The sequence below is a fragment of the Monocercomonoides exilis genome (genome assembly GCF_001643675.1).
Source record: "Monocercomonoides exilis strain PA203 chromosome Unknown scaffold23-1346700, whole genome shotgun sequence".
Classification (NCBI taxonomy): domain Eukaryota; phylum Preaxostyla; order Oxymonadida; family Polymastigidae; genus Monocercomonoides; species Monocercomonoides exilis.
This window is the reverse complement of record NW_027150568.1, coordinates 275,697-290,566: the sequence shown is the minus strand read 5'-3', so window position 1 is coordinate 290,566 and position 14,870 is coordinate 275,697. Positions and strand designations below refer to the sequence as shown.

Below are 14,870 nucleotides of genomic sequence, written 5' to 3'. Positions count from 1 at the left end.
GCAGATAGAAGAGCGGAGTGCCGTGGTTGTTCTATCTGGTCGAGGGCCGAAGAGCAGTGCCTTGAACTGAAAAGACAATCAGTAAATGATGCGTGTGCGCATTGGATACGGGAAGACCTTGGATGCGCTGGGAGAGCTGAACATGCAGCTGCCTTGAAGCTGTGCAAAAATGCAGATGAAATGGTGGAGATCCAGTTGAGGAACAAAGTCGAAGAGGAATTAAACTTTATAGCCATGTGAGATCCTCATGCAGCATGGGACTAAGAGCGAAGCAGGGATGAAGCAGACGATTGTGGAAGATTTGGCGGCTATGGTTTTCGTGCTTGTTGAATGGTTCGAGCACAAAGCAGAGGAGTTCGAGTTTGCGATTGATATCTTTATCAGCCAGGATGAGCTGATCCACCTTGCGAATGCGCACATTGTAATGCAGCCACAGCCACTGTGCTGTTGAATGACAGCGTCTATTGTGATGGAGTACAGATGATTAGGTGAAGGTAAAATTCATATCGGAGAAGGGAATTGAAGCTGCACGGCAGAGCAGAAAAGGAGTAGAAGCAGGTAATGCGAAGGAGATTCTGAGCAATTGTTCTGCGACACTATCAGTGCATGCGTTTGGGAGTGTGTTTGATGGGGCGTCTGATGCGGATAAACAGCTGATATGGCGAGGCAAGTGAATGGAGGCGGATGTGAAGAAGGGTCGACGCAGGATTCATTCAAAAAGTTAGACAAGAGGCTCGGTACAGAAGAGGAGTTTATTCAGAGAAGACAGTCAAATGCTGTACAGATGATGGGTTTACGCGGCTATGATGCTTCGTCCGCCATTTCAAACAGACCACGCTTTCTCAGCGGTTGTTCTTATGGATGTTTCCATGGTATTGAAGATGGCAGAAGAGGATCTGCATTATAGTTTCGTTTCTCCTTCTTCTTCTTCTTCTTCTTCTTCTTCTTCTTCTTCTTCAGTATCTTCATCCTATTCCAGTTCATCGTCCTCTTCTCTTCCAACTTCTCCCCCTTTCCATTTTATCCTTGTCATTCTAAATCCTCTCAGAATTTGATCATATTTCTCTTTATCTTTATCTTTCTCTCCGCGTCAAAAACAGTCTTCTTTCTTTTTCCTTCTTCTGTTCCCATCTTCTCATTTTCATCCTTTTTCATTTCTGAAGAAATCCCCCTCTTCTTCATTTCTCCATTTATCTCTGACGAAAATGTGAATTACGAAGAAATACTCACAAACAATGTGAATGATGACGATGAAGTTGTATGATGTGATGTTGGAGCAACAATGAAAGATAATGTTGTGGCAATCAACGAATTCGATGAGATGATTGAATGTTAAAAAATGTGAAAATGAGTGTCAATTAGCATCAACGGAGGTATCCGTTGAAATTCTCTTCTTCTGATTTTCGCATCTTTTTCTGACAAACGACATTCCTCAAATTCGTAACAACCTCAGCTCAACCACCTCTCTCTCTCTCTCTCTCTCTCTCTCTCTCTCTCTCTCTCTCTCTCTCTCTCTCTCTCTCTCTCTCTCTCTCTCTCTCCAACTAAAAATAGGAAACGCATGCCAATCCCATTTTCATTCCACATCTTCCTCTTTCGCTTCTCTTCGTTCACTCAAATCTCCTTTCCTCAAAAACTTATTCTTTGCCAAAGTCCGATGCCTGGCATCTTCGTGTTATCTCATATTTCATCAGTCCTTAACTTTCTTTCCAGTTTTGCTACTTCAAAGCCATCAAATCCCTCGTCCTTTCAACAACCTGAATAAAAATGAACAATCAATTCAAAAAAAAAAGAAACAGCAAACCTTCAGAGACTTGTTCAAAATATATTTTCCCCATATTTTTCCCCCTTGGCAACGGATTTCTTCAATAAAAATTCATCATTCCTTCCTTTTCCAACAGATTCATCAGCCATCCTTTTCAGAAGTCATTTCTCCATCAGATAATTCGATTTCTTTCCCTTCTGAAAAATGTGAAATTTATATTTTCTGTTCAAATTCCATCTTTCTCATTCATCAAAAATGTGATTTTCGTCAAAAGACAACATTTCCAATTCCCCTTTCCAACCCCTTCATTCTGCACATTTCCCACTGTTGCGAGCTATCTCAACCAGATTTATGCAAAATATTAAGAAGCATCCAGCTTGTATTCATTTTCGTTGATTTCTGCGCCTTCCATTTGTCAAAAAAAACAAAAATCGTTTTTGCTCAAAAATTTTTCATAAACCGAATGGCAAACATCAGACTATATTTCAAATGCTTCTTTAAAATTACTGACGTTTCTTCCGCAAAGGATGCGCTCATGTTGTTCCATTAAAACAATAGGTTGTTCACCAGGCCAGAAAATCTTTCCTTTGCAAAACACACAGATCCCAATTCAAAACAATTTTGTTTCATGACTATCAACAAATGATTGAGTTGTAAAGTGTTCACGCCATATTCATTTCCCGACTGAATGGCATTTTGCTGTTCCGAAACATGAAATTTCTTTGCACTTCATGTGAGCAAAACGAAAATGATCACGTACATTTCGTTTTGGATAAAAGCAAGATTTCAACACGGTGAATATGATTGCAACACATAGAAAGGAAATGACCACTTCAAAGGTCAATGAATGCATATCCCTTTTCATATTTCTTTTGTCAATAAACGCATTTTCTGCTGTTGGTATGGGCTGAAAGACACTTATTATTTTTTTCCCCCTGACAATCATGCAAAATACAATTTTGTTGTGCTTTTCTGTCTTTTTCTTCATTTTTTTCAAAATTTATTTGCTCGGGTTTTTCCTTTTGAAATGTGTGTTTTGAAAGTCGTGAAAAAATTAACAACTGAGAATTTCAAAAGAAGACAAAAAGTCGATTCAAATATTATTCACATTATTTGATCGAAAGTATAATTTTATTATCAATTAATAATCTTTTTTAATAATCTTTTTTTTTCCAACACGAGCAATAGAATGAGCTGCAACATTGGAGAATTAAACGCAGAAATGGATGACAAAGCAGACTTGCGAAAGAAAAAAAACGATATTTCAAAAATAGACGAGGAAAGAAATTCAGAAACAATGAGGCGGATGAAAGAGAATAAAGCAGATCCTCAATTGGAAAATTTGCACAGTCCATCAAAAAGGGAGAAGGATGGCAGAACAGAAGCAATGAACTGGATTATTGATCATAAAACAGAACCACCAGAAGGCATCAGGCACGGCAGCACAGTTGCAGATAAATTTGGACAAACAATGGCGATGACATGGGTTATCCATGTTGGAACAGAACCACCAAAATGGATGAGACACAAATCATCGATTCAAGATATATATGGCATGACAGCAGCCATGTACTGGATATATTTTGTTAAAACAGAGCCGCCGGATTGGATGAGGCATGGAGCAAAAATTGTTGACAACAAAAAATGGACAATTTGCATGTACTGGGCGAGATATACCGAAGCTGAACTTCCAGCTTGGATGAAAAAAGATGATTCCTTTAGCATTGTCAAGAGATGCATCGCTCTTGCGATTGCACTTTTAATAGTGTGGATTTGCTTGAGAACATTAAAATCACAAGAACTGGAACCTCACAATAACACTATTTGTGACGAAGGGGGAAGAACAAAGGCTATGCGTTGGATTGCGGAAAATAAAACTGAACCACCAGAGTGGATGAGGCACGACAATACACTTTGTGGCATAGATGGGCAGACAATGGCCATGTCTTGGATTTTGCTTGTTAAGGCAGAGCCACCTAAATGGATGCGACATGACATCACAGTTGCTGATGAGAATGGAACTACCATGGCCATGATATGGATTAAGTTTGTTAAAACTGAACCGCCGGAGTGGATGAGACATTATAATACACTTGGCGACAAGGATGGCATAACAATGGCCATGCATTGGATACGAAATGTGAATACAGAACCACCTGAGTGGATGAGACATGACGCAAGGCTTGGAGATAAAAACGGATTGATAATGGCGACAAACTGGATAGAATTTGTTCGAGCAGAGCCACCGGAATGGTCAAGGCGAGGGATAGCAACTGGCGATGAAGATTGGTTGAAAATTGCGAAGTGTTGGATCGAAAACATGAAACAAAAGCCTCCTGAATGGATGCTCCAGGAAATCACAATTGAAGATGGAAAAGGAAAAACAGCAGCAATGAATTGGATTGAAAAATTTAAAACCGAACCACCTAAATGGATGAGACACGATATTACACTTGGAAGAGGAAGATGTGGAACAATGGCCATGTTGTGGATTCAGTTTGTTCAAACAGAACCACCAGAATGGATGAGGCATGATATTACACTTAAAGATAAAGACGGATGGACGATAGCTATGTTTTGGATTCAGTTTGTTCAAACTGACCCACCAGAATGGATGAGACATGACATTACGCTTGCTGAAAAAGACGGATGGACAATGGCCATGATGTGGATCGCAGCTGTGAATACAGAACCGCCAATGTGGATGCGACATGGCGTCACAGTTGCTGATAAGAATGGAAGAACCATGGCCATGATGTGGATTCTGTTTGTGAAAACAAAACCACCCGAATGGATGAGGCATGTAAACACGCTTTCTGATGAGAATGGTGCAACAATGGCCATGATATGGATCGAACATGTCAAGACAGAACCTCCGAAATGGATGAGGCACAAAAATTCTCTCTGCACAAACCTTGGCTCAACAATGGCTATGTTGTGGATTGAATTTGTGCAAACAGAACCACCAGAATGGATGAGGCACAAAAATACACTTGGCAATAAGTTTGGCGCAACGATGGCCATGTTCTGGATTGATCATATCAAGACTGAGCCGCCAAAGTGGATGAGGCACAAAAATACACTCTGTGATCAGTATGGCGCAACGATGGCCATGATATGGATCGAACATGTCAAGACTGAGCCGCCAAAGTGGATGAGGCATGATAAAAAGATGAAAAATAACGATGGATTAACGATGGCCATGTATTGGCTTGCAAATATCAAGACAGAACCACCAGAATGGATGAAGACTGCAACAGGAGATAAATGATAGTCCTTACTACATTTCATAAAAAGGTCAATCTCCTTTTATGATAATTTCACTTCATTATATCAAAAAAGGTTGATAGAAAAAGATTTTTTTATCGAAAATTATGCTTAGAGAATAATACAGATTTCAGCGGGGAGGGAAGAGGGAGTGAGAATGAGAGTGAGTAAGTGAGATAGATAGATAGCATGAATGATTTATTCTAAAATTATTCATATTTCTTCAACGAAAAATTAGTTAGTCTCATGGTGAATTAACCTTCAGTTGCCGAACAGTGTTTTGTTTTTCGTGGGAATATATTTTTCAAAAACGGAAGTTTTTGAATAATGAGAATTTAGAAAAAGCATGCTATTTTGAAAACCATTAGTTATTTCATTATTTCACGCTTTTTCCTAAAAATGACTGGGCGAGACTTTTTGAAAAATCGCTCATTTTTTTTTCCGTGAGATCAGAACAGGAAAAGATCTTATTGGAGTTTTTCATCACCAACATAATACATCGCATTATTTCTTTTGATTCTTCATGTTTTATTAGGGTCATAATTTTATTAGTACCCCGTTTTTTATTAGATCCTAATTTTTTTTTTCTCATATTGCTTTATATAGAAGCTTATACGCAATGAGAATAAATTTAAAATAAATAATATATTATTATAAGGTTGTGTACCAAATATTTTTGAAAATCATTTCTTTTAAAAAAAAGATCTGAATTTTTAAAGTTTTATTTTTTGATCAATGTTTTGCTCGTGTTTCCACGAGTTTTTGAAACCAAGCATTTTCCTTGTTAGCATTGTTTTTAAACTTTTCTTTTTAACATTTTTGGTTATTTTATAACTATAGAAACTCTTTTTTTTCACTAGTTTTCACACCTCACCTTTTTTTCGTAAAACTGAAATATAAACAAAGAGAATATTAGATACAATGAGAATAGAAAGGTTTTATTCGAATTAAAATAACTTATTCAAATAAACAAAGTTTATTCGGAATAAATTATTTTTATTGGAATAAAAAAATTAATTGGAATGAACTCTGGCTTTTCGGAATAAATTTTTTCATCTAAAATTTATTGTGGTTTTCAAAAATATTCACTTGAATCACATTTTAAAAAGCATTTTTATGTTAATTAATTCCACTTATATTTTGGAAAAAACTATTTAATTAGCAAGATTTTGTTTAAATGCATTACGATCAGAAATTTTTGAAATGTTATTTAAAATGAATGATGACATAAAATATTCTTCAATTTGCAACTAATAAAAGCAATCAAAAATAGACTTAAAGTTAGCAATAAATTTCAACTTATCATTTCATAATGTTTTTTAATTCTTTTTTGTAATTTATTTCTATCTATTATTCACATTTATGATCAAACAAGAAAAAAAACCAAAAACAATATCCAATTGCATAAGGAAAAATATTTCGATGAAATCATTCAATATACCTGATTGTGCTTGTTGTTCACCACTCCACTCGAAACTCATTCAGTTACAGATAATGATGTTCCTGTTGTTTTTGAGTCATTCCATTCGCACGAAGAAAAGAAATTTTCCTTATCGTCTGCTTTCTTCTATCTCCATGGCTTTGGTAGATTCCTTGCACTTTTATTGACTGCAGCACTTCGAGAATCATAGAACCCAATGAACGAATGGTTGGAAAAGGAAAATGAAGGCACGGACGATAAAGAAGAAGAGCTAGGGTTGAATGTGCGGAGGGACTTTTGTGTGAGTGATGAGAAGTCTGTGGTGGGAGATGAAGGCGTGAGGGGCTTCGGCGGAGTGTCAACAAGAACAGAAGGAGCAGACAATTGTGTGTGTGGCAAGGGAGAAAAAGGAGGAGAAGCAAATGTTGAGGAAGCTGTGATGTTTTGAGTGTGCAGCTGGGCAGATGAGAGCGTGCTGCCGAACGAGTAAAATGTTTGCTGCTGTTCATCTTTATCATTACCTCATTCTTCTCTTCCCCTGTCCCTCCTCCTCCTTATTGCTGCTGCCTGTGCAAGCCTTGTGTCGAAAGCGTCAATTTGCGATGTGCAAAACTCGTCTTTCTGTTTCGTCTTCATCTTTGTCTTTGATTCTTCCTGCTGTCTCCCTTTGCTCTGCTCAACGCTCGCTTTTCTTATGAAATCCGCCTTCTTTGCCTCTTCTATTAGAACATGCGCTCCTCTCTCTTCGCTTCTTGGTGGTGTCATAAAGCGAGCAGATGAATGCAATGTGCCTTGAAGCTCCTTCCCTCTTCCACTGCCATTTCTCATTCGATGCCCATTCGCCTCATTCACCCTGTTTAGCACAGCCGGAGCGCTGAAGCTGTACGAAGATCTGAAGCAGAGCGAAATGCACCACTGCAGAAGAGGAAAGCAGTTCTGATGCATTTTTTGCAAAACAATTAAAGGCATTGATAACAATTATGTTGATGTTGAGAGAATAAAAAGTGAATGAAATAATATTTAGTTCAGTTTGTCTGTGCTTCCGATTGAACAGCTTTAATGAATCAGAAGGTCGATATTCCGATCCAATGCAAAGAAAGTGATAATGGCATCGAAAAAGTTGGAGAAGAAGTTGATGAAGAAGACAATTACGTAGTTGAAGATGGGGCAGTTGGTGGAAAAGGGCAAATCGCAGAAGAAGAAGAATACGAAGATGAAGAAGCAGCAGAAGAAAAAGAAGAAGGAGAAAAAGAGGAAGAGGTTGAAGAAGGAGAAGGAGAAGGAGAAGAATAAGGCGAGGAGGCGGGGGAGGAACAGTGCGATTTTGACAACAACAGAGAAATCTGTGGGGACTGAGTAAAGCCAGATTTTCCATCTTTGGCCGTTGAAAGCAGTGTCTGTCTTGTCCTGTCTACGAAATCTGAGCGAGGCTGAGCAGATGGCAGAGGATAAGAGAATGCTACACAAATGAGAAAAATGGTAGATTGGAGATGAGCAAAAAAGCTGAGCTCGATTGCGGATTGTTTCCTGCTGTTTCCAGAGTGATACCGCAAACACATTTTACAATGGACTTCTGATAGAGTTGTGATCGATCCCCACATATCCCACCTATAGTTGGCCAGAAGATATGCTAAGCAGCATTGTATAAGACAAAGAAAGAGAATTTGTCCCAATCACACTCACTGCTTTCCCTCTTCCAACAACAGAAATCTTCTTTTCCCCAACACTGATTATTGAATTTTCGCTCATATGCCTCCCACTCAGCACTGTGATTTCCGTAGTCAGTTGTGAAATGCTTCCCCATGCAGCATATCCCACCGTTTTGTATGGAGCTTCCTTACTCATCCCGCATATGCAGCTCGAGCCATCTCCATTCTCCCCAACAAATCGATCCTTCGTTCATTCCTTCAACCGCATCTTCTTTTCTGTATGCTGATATTGCCAACCGCCTGAATAATAAGCATAGCATAATCTGTTTGCATTGCTGTTCGTTGTGTACGATTCGTAGAACGGGTTAGCCGATGAAAAAAGATTGTAACTGTCCACAAAATGTACATCGTGACCATATGGAATAGAATTAGTGCATCTGCAATTGTGGAAGAAGAGGAAATAACAATAAGTGTTGTTGCTTGGAGCTGTTGATTGATAAGGATTAAAATACTATCCGCCTCCATATGATAATGCGATGTACGAAATAAATTGAAGGTTCCTCATTTTGAATGCAGCTGGAACAGTAATACGGCATATCCCTCCACCATTTAAACCTGTAAGTGAGCATGAAGTGAAACTGCAGACAAAGACACATTCACTCTCCCCTTTGCCATTTTCCGCTCCTATTCAGATTTAAAAATCTGAAATCTCTTTCGAGGAAAAGCTTTTTCATTATCTCCTTTGTACGTTTGATTTTTTCTCAAATCTGTAAATATGTTCTTCGAATAATTAACTGATTTCTTTTCATTTCCTCTTTTATTACCTCTTTTTCCTTCATTGAGTAATATTCAGCCAATTTTGCATGTTAACGTACCGCATTCATAATTTCGAAAATATAGACCTTTCGATATGAAGTATTTCATGTAATTTCATTCGATCTCAGATACTGTTATTCAGGACAACAGATTAACATTTTTAATTTATGACCATAACTGTTAAACATGCATTTTCGGAATTGAATTTCCATGAATAAATATTGTTAATTTATCTTTTAATGTTCTGAATATTCAGTGCATTCGAACTGACAAAAAGGATCATAAACATTTTTGTTGAGGGATTAATTGGAATAAACTTGGTCTTTCTGGAATAAATTTTTTTTACTCGAATAAACTGGTGTTATCTGGAATAAACTTTGGTTATTCGAATTATTATTTTTATTTCAATAAAATTTTCTTATTCCAATACCATCTATTATTCACACCTTTTTCTAACGTTCAAATAATGCATTATTTAGAATAATATCATATAATTAAGCTATAATATATAAATATTTGTGAATGACGAGTTTAACACGAAAAACAAAATATCGTCTTTTTCATTTTGTGTGCCAAATGTTTTTTGTTAAATATTTTTACCATATGGGTCATTCTTTTTGAAAAGTCGCTGAAGATCAAAAATTTGTCCCATGAAAGTTAATTCAAAAACACTCCGTTTCCATAATTCTCATGAAATATGTTTGTAACATAATATTGTTAGCAAGTTGGCTGAAAATCTTTTAATGAAAATCAATAATCCGAATCAAAAAATTATGTGTCATTTTCTTTGATCAGAATTGAAATATCAATTTTTCAATGAAAAAGAGTATCATTTAATTGAACCACTTTGCAATTGTTTATAAATGAAATGTGCAAGGTATGTTTCGATTCTTTATCCTGACAAACTTGATTTTCAATGTTAATTCGTATTTTCATTTGAATGGAATTTTCCATTAACATTGTGTTCATGAACTTGACATAAATGCAAAAACTGAACACACATATTCGATGAATCTGAAATTATGATAAATTTAGTGGTTTTCATTTTATTTTAACAAATATATTTTTTTATTAATTTATTATTCAATCATGTTTTTTGAATTGAATAGTCAACTGTTGATAGCCAACAATTGTTTTTTCAATAACAATACAAATAAAGATCAGAATTCTGGAGCAATATCAGGATGTTGAAGCGCAACATCAGCCAACTGAGTGTTGATGATTCTGTATGTTGGGAATAGAAATGAAGTGAAAGTGAAAGGTGGATCTTTTGATGGGCGCTATTGCTCTGCATCATATGGACTTGGGGGATTAATTCTTCTTCGATTATTGAATGAAAACCCAGATTTCTTGATCTCCTCTTCGTTTGGTACAAACACAGCCATATGGGGAAAAGATATCTTTGTCATTTCATCCAATCTGTAGGCAGTCGCCAATCCTCAAATAATCTCATATGAAACAGCCTCTTTGGACTCAGTCGACAGAGTGAGAGGATACGACAATGGAAACACCAGCGCCGCCATCCCTCTCTGCATCTATCTCCTCCCCATACCAGAAAAAATACGTGTGAGTGGTACAGATGCATCCAATCATTCTCATTGCGGAATTGTCCAATTCCCTTGCTTGACAATGAAACACTCACTCACACGTCAAACAGGAACAAAGAAAGTCATTGTGAATGGAATGATTTTGATGAGCGATGAATTAGCTTTTGCTGGACAGAAATATGCAGTCAAAGGAAATGATGATGAAAGTGGTTGGACAGTCTCTGATTCAAGTTCAACATCCAATTCAGTGATGATATCAGCAAGTGTTGAAACAGAATTATCAGAACTTATCTTCTCTCTTTCATCTTCCCTTCCTCTTCACTCCATTTTCAATGTCTCTTCATCATCATCTCTTCTTCCTCCTCATCCCACTACTTTTCTTCTTCTATTCCAAACACAAAAATATGCACATTGATCTGATAGCGAAACTTCAATACACTTGCATCCCTTTCACCATTGTTATCTCATGCAGTTGCGCCACAGCACTGTCCCACATACAGCCTACAGCATCAAAACCACAATTTCAGATACGCTCTTCTCCTTTAACTACCATTAAATCATCATCAAGTCCATATCTTCTCTTTGCTAGTTTTTTTTCTCCAGAAACTCAAGAAGCACTTTTTTCTCCGCATCCTGCGACATATTCTTCCTGCATCCACACTTTGCCTCCAGCACCCTCCCTTCTGCTTTCACCCCACCATGAGCCCTCACTCTCAGCTGCAACACACATTCGACAATAGAATCATCAAATGAACTGAATATAGAACAAACACTTTTCTCAGCAAGAAGTATAACGCCCAAAACTACGGAAGAGTGCCATCATGCCTCAGTGCAATACTTTATGCACTTTTCGCACTGCCACTTTGCAGCGTGATCGATTCTGGCGCTTGCATCAGCACCTCTGCGGACCTCCGCGAAGCTGTCGTTCTCGTCATCACCACATCACACGCATACGTCTACACCTCATGAATCTTCTCTTTCTCCATATACTTCCTCGTCTTCCGCCCTTCCTTATTCACCTCCCACTCTTCGCTCACAACATACAAAAACTCCTGCACAACCTAATGCTTTATCTCCATTCGTTTCCCCAAGCCATTCAACTCCAGCCGTTGTTTCCTCTCTTTCCTATTCCTTCCTCTTCTTCTTCTTCTTCTTCTTCTTCTTCTTCTTCTTCTTCTTCTGTTTCTTCATCACCATCATCTTCTTCTTCTTAATTTTCTTCTGTTTCTTCTTCTTCTTCTTCTCGTTCTCATTCATTTTATTCTTCTTTTTCTTCATTCTCTTCTCATTCTCCTTCTTCTCCTCTTCCTCCTCCTTATCCAAATTCATCGTCGTCTTTTTCCTCTTCCTCTTCAACATCCAACTTCTCTTCCCACTCTGCCTCTTCCCATGCTGAAGTGCTTAACAAGACTCAAACTCTTTCTTGTTCTCCATTGAAGCTGATGCAATACACATCCCCAATCAACCCTTCTTCTCTGCCCCGAGTTCCTTTGCAGCCGTCTTCTGTTCCGACCCGCTGGAATTCGAGTGTGCTTTCGTCGTCTGCATCTGTCAACCGCTTTTCTTCTGCCTCTGCTTCATTCAGAACATCAAAGAAGAGGCCTGTTCAAACACAGACACAGCAGACATTCGATGACGTGAGGCTGGTTGTGCAGACGAGAAAAATACTCCCAACAGATCAGAATGCAAACTCTGTTGGTTATGCTTCGAGTAATTCCACTTCTTCCTCTCAGGCCTCTTCTGCTTCGAATTCTCAGCTGCAGTCACCCAGGCAGCCCAACAAGACACTAATTCCTGTGACCCCCACTCCCGCTCTCATAACAATACAAACAGTGAATGAATCTTCAATCACTCCAACCGGAAAAGGAGGAGAAAATATCCAGTTGCAGTCCGTGAATTCTGCGCTCAGTGTGATATCGACAAACAAGACGAAAGGATCGATAAATCTGAAGCTTGGAACTCAATCAACTCAAATGCCACTTGGAAATTTAGCGTCTTCCTCTTCCTCTCCTTCTCCTTCTCCTTCTTCATCTTCATCTTCTTCTATATCTGCTTTTCCTTCATTTGCAGTATCCTCCTTTGCCTCTGTCTCAGCCACTGCCTCTATCTTCCCTGAACCCTCCATCACTCAAACAACCACGTCAATAGCACGCACACACTCATCAACAGCTCACCGCTCTGAGATAAGCACTTCAAACACTCCATTTTCCACCACTTTTGAGTTAGCCATGCTTCGCTCTTTCTTTGATGACACATCGTTTTCTGTTTCTGCATCACTGTTGGCTCCTGCGATTGTGCTTGGGGGATCTTCAACTGCATCCATTCAATCATCATCATCTTCTTCTTCGTAGTCGTCTTTTCCCCTTCCACGTTTATCTTCCTCTGCTTCTTCTTCCTTGTCCTCTCTGACTTCTCCAACATCTCTCGCTTCCTCCTCTTTCTCTGCTCTTCTATCCTTCTCTCAGACCATCCGGCAGATGTCTTCATCCATCTCTCCTGGCTCTGCACTCACACGACAGCCTCAGCCTTCATCTCAGTCTCAGTCTCAATCTCAATCATTGTCTTCCTCTTTGAACACGAACTCTCTCCACACCAGCACTTCCTCAGCCACATCGCAGCAGTCAATCACACAGGCGAGCTCTCCCTCGCGTCAGTCTCATTTGGCTCAGCCAGAAAGCCTCCAACAATCTACTGCTATTGCAGCCTCAACCACCTCATCAAACTTGCCAGCTGCAGTCACTTCGTCTGTTGTCATCTCCACCACTTCCTCCTCATCTCTTTCATCAGCTCTGTCTGCTCCTCTTTCCTTCTCCACTGCCGATGCCCCACCGCTTCTCCTTGGCACATTCTCTCCATCTTCACAAACCTCGTCACAGAAGCGCTTCTTCTATTCTCCTCCTCGTCTGTTCAGATCCCCTTCTCCTCTTAACGATGTTCCTCCACCAATGCCTTCGTCCCATTCGTCGCACAAGTGCTCTTCTTCTTCGCATCAGGAGATGAGGCGGTCGATGGAGCTGCACAAACACCGTAAAGCCAATGATACAAGCACATCGATGAGCAACTCGTCAGAACACACGCATTTGATATACTGTTAAAAGCAGGTGCTTCCAGAGATGCATGTGCTGAGGCTGATGAAGAGAGAGAAGAAAAGGAATGTGGCAGATGAGATATTTGAGATGAAAAGGATGATGAGAAGAAGGAACAGACACTTTAATAAAAAATAGAAATTGACGATGACGACGAATAAGAAGAAAAAACAAAATTGTAATGCAGATTCTCTGCTTCCATCTTCAATGCCATGGGAGCATCCACAGGAACAACCGCTGAGAAAGCGTTGTCAGAAAGAAATGGCGTTCTAAGCATCATAGCCGCGTAAACCCATCATCTGAACAGCATTCGACTGTCTTCTCTGAATAAACTCCTCTTCTGTACCGAGCCTCTTGTCTAACTTTTTGAATGAATCCTGCGCCGACCCTTCTTCACATCCGCCTCCATTCACTTGCCTCGCCATATCAGCTGTTTATCCGCATCAGACGCCCCATCAAACACACTCCCAAACGCATGCACTGATAGTGTCGCAGAACAATTGCTCAGAATCTCCTTCGCATTACCTGCTTCTACTCCTTTTCTGCTCTGCCGTGCAGCTTCAATTCCCTTCTCCGATATGAATTTTACCTTCACCTAATCATCTGTACTCCATCACAATAGACGCTGTCATTCAACAGCACAGTGGCTGTGGCTGCATTACAATGTGCGCATTCGCAAGGTGGATCAGCTCATCCTGGCTGATAAAGATATCAATCGCAAACTCGAACTCCTCTGCTTTGTGCTCGAACCATTCAACAAGCACGAAAACCATAGCCGCCAAATCTTCCACAATCGTCTGCTTCATCCCTGCTTCTCTCTTAGTCCCATGCTGCATGAGGATCTCACATGGCTATAAAGTTAAATTCCTCTTCGACTTTGTTCCTCAACTGGATCTCCACCATTTCATCTGCATTTTTGCACAGCTTCAAGGCAGCTGCATGTTCAGCTCTCCCAGCGCATCCAAGGTCTTCCCGTATCCAATGCGCACACGCATCATTTACTGATTGTCTTTTCAGTTCAAGGCACTGCTCTTCGGCCCTCGACCAGATAGAACAACCACGGCACTCCGCTCTTCTATCTGCACTCAATTTTTCCTCCATTTTCCTCCTCTTTCTCCTCTTCTTCTTATCAGTCCTCATTAATCAAACGACTTATTTCACCGACTTCTTCATCGGGTTTATCTTTTTCCTCACTCATTTTCAAACCATTCGTCTTCATTTGCATCTGTTTTCCATCTATCCCCACACTTCCTTCACTTCCATCTGAAGTTATTCCTAAAGACCTATCTGCTTCTGCTGATGACCAAATCTCGTCTTCTC

At 39.4% G+C, this 14,870-nt stretch overlaps 9 protein-coding genes across 9 annotated transcripts; 6 read left to right on the top strand and 3 right to left on the bottom strand.

The window, feature by feature from the left end:
* Positions 1-247: 247 nt before the first annotated feature.
* On the top strand, positions 248-451 carry MONOS_811 (uncharacterized protein; the record flags this gene model as incomplete). Its single annotated transcript, XM_067878494.1, has 1 exon — positions 248-451. The coding sequence occupies one exon, from the start codon at positions 248-250 to the stop codon at positions 449-451; it is 204 nt and encodes a 67-aa protein (XP_067727122.1).
* Positions 452-2,892: 2,441 nt separating this feature from the next.
* Positions 2,893-5,939, top strand: MONOS_812 (uncharacterized protein). The gene has a single exon (XM_067878504.1). It carries the CDS (start codon positions 2,955-2,957, stop codon positions 5,034-5,036), a length of 2,082 nt encoding a protein of 693 aa, XP_067727121.1. The 5' UTR covers positions 2,893-2,954; the 3' UTR covers positions 5,037-5,939.
* A 730-nt stretch (positions 5,940-6,669) lies between these two features.
* Positions 6,670-6,900, top strand: MONOS_813 (uncharacterized protein; the record flags this gene model as incomplete). Its single annotated transcript, XM_067878515.1, has 1 exon — positions 6,670-6,900. The coding sequence occupies one exon, from the start codon at positions 6,670-6,672 to the stop codon at positions 6,898-6,900; it is 231 nt and encodes a 76-aa protein (XP_067727120.1).
* A 74-nt stretch (positions 6,901-6,974) lies between these two features.
* MONOS_814 (uncharacterized protein) lies at positions 6,975-7,397 on the bottom strand (the record flags this gene model as incomplete). Its single annotated transcript, XM_067878525.1, has 1 exon — positions 6,975-7,397. The coding sequence occupies one exon, from the start codon at positions 7,395-7,397 to the stop codon at positions 6,975-6,977; it is 423 nt and encodes a 140-aa protein (XP_067727119.1).
* A 114-nt stretch (positions 7,398-7,511) lies between these two features.
* On the top strand, positions 7,512-7,745 carry MONOS_815 (uncharacterized protein; the record flags this gene model as incomplete). Its single annotated transcript, XM_067878535.1, has 1 exon — positions 7,512-7,745. The coding sequence occupies one exon, from the start codon at positions 7,512-7,514 to the stop codon at positions 7,743-7,745; it is 234 nt and encodes a 77-aa protein (XP_067727118.1).
* A 4,161-nt stretch (positions 7,746-11,906) lies between these two features.
* On the top strand, positions 11,907-12,815 carry MONOS_816 (autophagy-related protein 11 (Atg11); the record flags this gene model as incomplete). The annotated part of the gene is made up of 1 exon (XM_067878546.1): positions 11,907-12,815. One exon carries the CDS (start codon positions 11,907-11,909, stop codon positions 12,813-12,815), a length of 909 nt encoding a protein of 302 aa, XP_067727117.1.
* Positions 12,816-12,941: 126 nt separating this feature from the next.
* Positions 12,942-13,559, top strand: MONOS_817 (uncharacterized protein; the record flags this gene model as incomplete). Its single annotated transcript, XM_067878556.1, has 1 exon — positions 12,942-13,559. One exon carries the CDS (start codon positions 12,942-12,944, stop codon positions 13,557-13,559), a length of 618 nt encoding a protein of 205 aa, XP_067727116.1.
* A 623-nt stretch (positions 13,560-14,182) lies between these two features.
* On the bottom strand, positions 14,183-14,386 carry MONOS_17593 (uncharacterized protein; the record flags this gene model as incomplete). Its single annotated transcript, XM_067870528.1, has 1 exon — positions 14,183-14,386. The coding sequence occupies one exon, from the start codon at positions 14,384-14,386 to the stop codon at positions 14,183-14,185; it is 204 nt and encodes a 67-aa protein (XP_067727115.1).
* Positions 14,387-14,393: 7 nt separating this feature from the next.
* Positions 14,394-14,690, bottom strand: MONOS_818 (uncharacterized protein; the record flags this gene model as incomplete). The annotated part of the gene is made up of 1 exon (XM_067878567.1): positions 14,394-14,690. The coding sequence occupies one exon, from the start codon at positions 14,688-14,690 to the stop codon at positions 14,394-14,396; it is 297 nt and encodes a 98-aa protein (XP_067727114.1).
* Between the last annotated feature and the right edge of the window lie 180 nt (positions 14,691-14,870).